The following is a 7,273-nucleotide window of genomic DNA, read 5'->3' as shown; positions in this document are numbered from 1 at the left end:
TACGCGCGCGCGCACGAATATTTCATGAATAGCGCACTGTTGAATTCAAATGGCGTATGCGTTCAGCAGGCCGCGCACAATGGGTTCATTCAGTACGCGAATCAGTGGTTCTCCGCGGAGGTGAGAAAACTAGAACGGCGCGGAGAGATGCACGAAAATTATTACTGCAATAAAGATCCAACTTTGATCTTTCCTCGAAGACAGATTCGAAGTTTCCGCACTGCACCCTTTAAAACCATAACAAAGAGATAAGATAAACGCACGGACAGTCTCTTGCATTTCGCCAAGGAAATCATCGCATTACTATCTTACTATCTTAAATGTACATTTGGATTTTTTAATTAACGATAATTAACGGAAACAATATAAATTCAAATAATTAACGCAATTGTATAAAATTGTTCCTATCTCACGCTTTGAAAAAAAAAAGAAGTAGAGAAGAAGGCGGTCTCAGGATTTTTAAAGAGATTTCGCTAACAGGGAAGTTTGATAAAAAAAAAGGATCACAACAAGCAATAAATTTTTCTCTGTTAAATTGAATTGGAGCGTTCTAATGGGCATCTCTAACGAGGATTGTTCTTTGTTGCTTCGTGACACCTTTAAGGCGACGATCCCCGATTGTCCGACTGACACGCATTTTAATCCGGCACTGAGAATTGTAGTTATAGGATCCGCGATATTATCACGGTGACTGATGCATAAGCGCATACATATAGAGATAAATAATGCATTATATCCGAGAAAGGATTTTACGCGGCGTGGCGAGTCTCATTGGAGTAACCGCTACTTAATTTTCGATCGTGAGTTTTTTTAAAGACGTGTAACGTTAACTCTTCGAAGCTCGAGACTCGCTAACTATCTCAAAAATGATAAATGATAATATCAATCAATATTTGTACAGAGATTACTAAATCCTTTAAGTATTTACCTTTCAATATATTGCGATGTTGTTGGCTGAAGGGCAACTTTATTCCTACAGAAAATACTCGGCGAAACGTTCAACGATAGAAACTGATGAAGATCATTATGCGAGAGTTTCTCTGGAATTTTCGGACAAGTTTTTCCACGCAGATAAAAACAAAGGCAAAAAAAAAAACACATTTCAAATGACACAAAGTGAAATATATAACACGTTCAAATACGTGGCATAATCTATTCTTACAAGATTCATAAGATTCATTGAATAGAAATAAAGGTATACTCTTCATCTCAAGTTCCTTTTAAATTCCTTATCGTCCCACCCGTTGCTCGAGATACGTTAGCTTCCGTCTTTGTTCTTTTTACGCGTGGTTAACCACGAAACTAATCTGCAACACATGCATGACTTTAACAACTGCCGCAAAAAATTGTCTGCGCGGTTATCGTCCGTTAGACGGTAGAACTTCACTTCACGTTAGGATCATACACAAGAAGATATTCTATATTTATGTTATAAATTCAGTTTGTCATAAAATCATTCTCTCTCTCTCTCTCTCTCAGATGAGACATTAATGTGACATTTTTTTATTTTATTCTCCCAAATAACACACTATACAGTCCACTTCAGCTAATCTATGACTAATAATAAATGATCTATAAATAGAATTCAGAGTAGAATTCTATTTATAATCTCATGTGCCATATAACATGAATAAATTTTGATGAGAATCCGAATACACACACACATATATATATATATGTGAAAAAAATTATAAATAGAATTCTGACGCAAATATTTTGCTATAAAATCATTCAGATGAGTAACATCAATGGCATTCTTAAATTTTATTCTCCCAAATATTGCACTTCGGATAATCTATAACCAATAATGAGTAATATATAAATAAAAATCAGAGTAGAACTCCATTTCTCTAATCTCATATGCCGTACAACACGAAAAAATTTTTATGAAAATCCCGAGTACACATATATAAAATATATATTAAAATACAGTGTTGTGTACATCAGAGTGTATACGTAGAGAAAATTATAAATAGAATTCTGACGCAAGTATCATAAATCTTCTACTAAAGTAGACTGAAGACACAATACGTGACGTGCATAAATATCTAAAATATCTTTCCTATCGCTCGCTGAACTCGGTGCAACGGTATCGCGCTTTCTTGCGACGTCTCCCCCTGTAGCAGGCGATCCCCCGGTCGCGGGGTCCAAGAGCTTACCTTTAATCAGCCAGAAGAGTCCGACACAGCCGGCCGATGCGGCGCCGTTGGCGCAGCGGGGATGAAAGAAGGCAGTAGGGCTGAGTAGGGTGAGTTTTATTTGTCGAGAGCCACTCCTTTCCGATTGTTCGGTGCCCTTTGTGGCCGTTGACAGCTGCTGCCTACGGAGGTAAGTCACATTCGCGTTTGCCGATCGCTCGGGAATCGGGAAGCGAGCAGCGAGCTCGTGTTTAGTCGCCGTCTGGCCGGCGGGTCGACCGTTGTGTTTACTATCGCGACGATTCACGTGACGGTGAATCGAGCGAGAGTAATAACGTGGCCGTTTGTCGGAATGAGATAGGTTGTTTGTGATGATTTCGTGGATGTAAACGTGAATGATATACGTGTACCCGGTATGTGATAGCTAGAGTTACGACCGATCGAGCGATACTGCAAAGCAAAGCACGTGCCGCCCAGGTAATTCACGTGCGGATACAAGAGATTATATTTTGAGAACAATGTTCGCCACGTGCTGTGAGAATTGATGCAAACACGGATGCGCGTACACAAATGTGACCTTCATGTCCATTTCTACCAAATTGCATTACACGCGGATTAACTTTATTAACCTCGCGCATCGGTTTAACTAACTTTTTATCCTTTTCTAATTTTCTTAAAACCGAGATTAAAGTTAATCTGCATTGGTAGAAATGGACATCAATCAAAAGCACTAAATCTGTGAGATTTTGAAATACTTATTGAACTGCTCTTCAGGAATAGCCATTTATTCGGCCGTACATTGCTCCGTGAAAAAAGAAGATTGAGGTGTGTGAGGTAGAATAATTCTAAATAAAAATATTTATATTTCTTGCTCTTTAAATTAATTATATTTTGTATATAAAATTATTTCATTATGCGCTAATTCCGTCATTATCGAAGTATGTTGGCTTTCCTTGTAAGCAAAGGTTACGAACACAAGTTACGAAAACAAGACATAAAAAAGGAAAACAAGCATGCTTCTTCTAATAATCATGGTGAATATACCGGGTGTTCCAAATCGCCGAGAACAAATCTTGCGACAAAATTCCTTACTTCCTCCGATGCAGAGTTCAAAGTTTTTTTTTTTCTATTTTCACGTTTAATTAACGCGCGATTAAGTGGCGTGCAATTTTACAACCGCGGGTCTTCATCGATTTCCCTCTTCATATATTTACGACTCTTTTCAAAGAAAGATAAAGCGAGGCGCGGCCCAAGTTAGGAGTAAACTTTCGATCATGCGAAGCAAACAACGAAGTGAATGAAAACAGAGCGTAATGAAGTGCGACAAATGGAATTAACCAGTCAGGACGATAATCGCACGACGCACACACAATGTATACATCATCAGAGTCTAATATAATATCCTCCCGATCGCTATTTTTGGAACAACACGCCCCACTTAACGTGCACGGCGCATTAATAGTTTGTTTTATAGTTCTAATGTATCAAAACGAAAGAAATTGACGACGATGTTGTGATTTAGCAGGTGCATACAAGCTGGACGAATCGATTCTTGTCAGCTGAGAACAAAATTTCTACGAATCTTGATATTATCGACTATATCCAAACGTATAAATAATAAAAGATACATCCTTTTTATTTTTGTAGCAGAAAAATTTACTAATGTAAACAAGAAATTGTTTAGGTAGAATTTAAATTGTTTATTAAATTGTTGAAGTAGAACTTAAATCGTTATCCAAATTAATTTTTAATTATTAATCAAAATCATTTAGGATTATTATATTTCAATAAAAAGTTTTATTATTATACGCAAATTCGATTACATTGAATATTTTCTTTCGTGATATTTGTTTTTTCCTTTAATTTAATTTTATTGATGCGTCGCGTCTAAACGTGCACGACAAGTAAATTACCCGATTCGCATCGATCATCGATACGTCATATAAATCCCAAGGGATTTTGCTGATTTTGAATACTGAAATCTCGAAGCGAAAATATTGTAAGCGCGAAGAACGGAATAAAACGGGAGAAAAACGTAGGAAGAAGAGGAAGAAGTAGAAGCAGAAAAAGAAGGGGCGGAGTTAAATCGAGTGAGTTAGATAAGAAGACTTGTGGTGCACTCGTAAAGGGTACACGCGTCAGCGGAGTTCGTCAGTCTGCGGACGAACGTCTGCCGAAATAACGGGAACGGTTCGAAGCACCCGCGTCCCGCGTTGACCGTAACAATATTTACAACACTTGCTGATAAATACGTGATTAACGCATAATTAAAAAAAAAACAACGTAACATTAATCTTTATAAACAAGTCAGTGGATAAGTCGCCAGTGACGCTATATACATGGAAGAAACCAAAATTCCTTTGTGCGAGGATGAAATAAAACTCGTAAAAAGTAGGGAAGAAATGAAAAAGTTACAACGGCTAACGTACATAATGTAGACATCTGAAAGTGCATGTTTAATTACGAGAAAAACGGGCTCGTTCGAAGAAGTTGAATTGCAGCGATTAAAGGACGATTACGAGGAAAGAAGAGGATAATTGGGGCGAATTGTTCGGAGATAGCGGTTTAATTGGACGCCATAAAGTACTACAGTAATTTCTGGAGGAACACCTTTCGCGCGGGTTAACAATAGCTACAATGTAGCGTCACGAAACGTATGAGCGCCCTGTCATTCGAGACCAAAGTTCACGTTGTTGCCGCTCACACTACAGAGGCATAGAGGGATCAGTATTCCGAGAAGGTCACAAAAATTTATCGTTATGACTAATGGCGCGTTCTTAACGGGAGAGCCAGCGAACGTGAAGAGATACGGAAATTAATTGATGCGGCACGCGCGATAAAGTGCGGAATATACGTTCTCGAGGGGTGCGTACCCCCTCCGGCCTCTCTTGCCGCGGCGAGAAAATTTCAGCGAATTAACGGAGCAGATAGAAACCAATGAATGAAAGAAGGAGTAACGACAAGTGTAAACGAACGCGAGTCGATGAGGAAAGTTAGCGCGTTTAATTGCGTGCGGTGCAAGGGTCGCGGCTGTTCCGCGAGAGATTAGGTGAATTAAAAGACTTTGAGCGGAATCCATTTTCCAAAATTAATCCGGAGAACCATTAATTAAATAAATCAATCATCACAAAATGTTTTGCAGTTCTTTTCTCTATTATTTTCTATTTTCACATGTTTTAATTCTCATTAAACTGTGGGAGAAAAATTAGAAGATAAAACTTAAGAGCAGGACGCTTGGAATTAGAATCGTATAGAATAATCTTAAAAAATCTGAAACATATATCTTAAAATAAAGCGAATTTTTTTGTATAATGTGTTTTCTTATTTTTTGTAGCGCGTACGTGAATCACGGCGATCTTTGATTTTCCGAAGAATGCGAAGGAAAAAGGATCCGCGCATTCGCTGAAAGATGGGGCACTTTGCGACAAACGACACGATCTTCGCTACGGGGGATGGAGATTTCAAACCATTTACGCGATCCGTCACTATCGTCGCTGCAGCTTGCGCTATAATATTCAGCATTATTGGAGTATTAGGTTTTATATCCCTTAATCGGTTTAACGAACTTGAAATCTTTTGTGAACAGCGAACTGAATCCTATCTCTCTGAATTCCAGGCAATTTAATAACGGTAATCGCACTGTTAAAGTATACCAAACTGAGACGACACGCCACTACGGCCTTTGTGATAAGTTTAAGCATCTCCGACTTGATTTTTTCCGCGGTAAATTTGCCTCTAACTGCCAGTAGATATTTGAACGAAGCATGGGTTCTTGGCGAGACTCTATGCACTCTATTCCCCTTGTTCTTCTACGGGAACGTCGCCGTATCTTTACTCAGTATGGTGGCTATTACTATAAACAGGTAAGATTCTCCTCTCCTTTGAATTTTGATAAAAAAGAAATATGTGTATTTTATATGTATTTATAAAATACACATTAATATACACATCTAAAATATACATTGATGTACAAAAATATAATACGTTATAAAAATATGCATTAATATACACTGAGAAAAGGTGTTATTAATTTTACATTATATCTTAAAGATATAGCTTGAATGTATTGAATATACATTTTTAGAATACACGCTAATAGTTATCTAACTAAAATTTTGTTCTCTTTTCCAGATATATATTGATCTCACAGTCGGACATTTACAACCAGTTATACACTAGTCGCGGCATAACGCTGATGTTAATAGCCATATGGACTCTAAGCTTCCTCATGCTGCTGCCGCCCTTGTTGGGCATCTGGGGTACTCTAGGACTGGATCCGGCCACCTTCTCGTGCACGATATTGAGGAAAAACGGCTCGAGCCCGAAGAAGTTCCTGTTCGTTCTGGGCTTCATCGTACCATGCGTGGTGATCAGTGTTTCGTATCTCTGCATATATTGGCGCGTACGAAAAAGCCGAAAGAATTTGGAGGCTCACGCGGCGGAAGGTAGACGAGGCGGCGGATTTCAACGGCGGGAGGACTCCAGAGTGACTAGACTGATGCTCACTATATTCCTTTGCTTCCTGATGTGCTTCATGCCGTTGATGCTGGTGAACGTGATCGACGATAAGATGAAGGTTCCGATACTTCATATAGTGGCGTCCGTCCTCGCATGGGCATCCGCGGTGATAAACCCTTTTATTTACGCCGGCACCAACAAACTGTACAGGGAGGCGTACAAACAGGTTCTGTGCCCCGTTTCGAGGAGGACACCCACGATCGGTCTCAAACCGACGCCTTCTCACTCGAGCAAGATCTCGTCGCCCAATACGATATAAAAATATATTTCGTTCCGGAAATAATCGATTTGCTTTAGATTAACGATGACGAATAAAAGTTGATGCACGATATCATTTTCTTTATCTTTCATAAGAAATTAAGTGTTTGATTAGTAAAGCGCAAGATTATGGAAGAATAAAACCTTTTTTTTACAGAATTTAACTGAAAATGTGTTAGATTACGAATCTTGAAGCAATAGATATCTGTTTGATTAAAATTTTGTATTTATTGATTAAGTTTGTGTTAAAAAGTAGAAATTTTTCTTCGCCAAGCTAAACTAATAGATAAGTGTTTTATTTTAATTTTGGATAAGAAATATAACAGCAGTACGAGAAGGAAAATATGTATAAAAATGTA

At 38.3% G+C, this 7,273-nt stretch overlaps 1 protein-coding gene across 5 annotated transcripts; it reads left to right on the top strand.

Moving 5' to 3' along the window:
• The first annotated feature begins 2,174 nt into the window (after window positions 1-2,174).
• Window positions 2,175-7,273, top strand: LOC112457498 (protein trapped in endoderm-1-like). Of its 5 annotated transcripts, XM_025020626.1 has the most exons (5): window positions 2,364-2,615; window positions 2,913-2,963; window positions 5,473-5,674; window positions 5,755-6,001; window positions 6,270-7,273. In XM_025020626.1, the coding sequence occupies exons 3-5, from the start codon at window positions 5,548-5,550 to the stop codon at window positions 6,913-6,915; spliced, it is 1,020 nt and encodes a 339-aa protein (XP_024876394.1). In that variant the 5' UTR covers window positions 2,364-2,615; window positions 2,913-2,963; window positions 5,473-5,547; the 3' UTR covers window positions 6,916-7,273. The 5 variants fall into 5 exon arrangements, with proteins under 5 accessions (XP_024876402.1, XP_024876410.1, XP_024876394.1 ...); XM_025020634.1 differs by lacking the exons at window positions 2,364-2,615; window positions 2,913-2,963 and adding an exon at window positions 2,175-2,248; XM_025020642.1 differs by lacking the exons at window positions 2,364-2,615; window positions 2,913-2,963 and adding an exon at window positions 2,246-2,328.

This window comes from Temnothorax curvispinosus, unplaced genomic scaffold, assembly GCF_003070985.1.
Source record: "Temnothorax curvispinosus isolate PA1 unplaced genomic scaffold, ASM307098v1 QBEX01000740.1, whole genome shotgun sequence".
Classification (NCBI taxonomy): domain Eukaryota; kingdom Metazoa; phylum Arthropoda; class Insecta; order Hymenoptera; family Formicidae; genus Temnothorax; species Temnothorax curvispinosus.
The sequence above is the reverse complement of the archived record's forward strand: the minus strand, read 5'-3'. Positions and strand labels throughout refer to the sequence as shown.

What these genes read in the sequence shown, in the direction of transcription:
- LOC112457498 (XM_025020634.1), top strand. Translation starts at nt 5,548, where the DNA reads ATGGGGCACTTTGCGACAAACGACACGATCTTCGCTACGGGGGATGGA. An exon ending in CAGCATTATTGGAGTATTAG is followed by an intron (nt 5,675 to 5,754) that starts GTTTTATATCCC and finishes TCTGAATTCCAG; the next exon opens with GCAATTTAATAACGGTAATC. An exon ending in GTGGCTATTACTATAAACAG is followed by an intron (nt 6,002 to 6,269) that starts GTAAGATTCTCC and finishes TCTCTTTTCCAG; the next exon opens with ATATATATTGATCTCACAGT.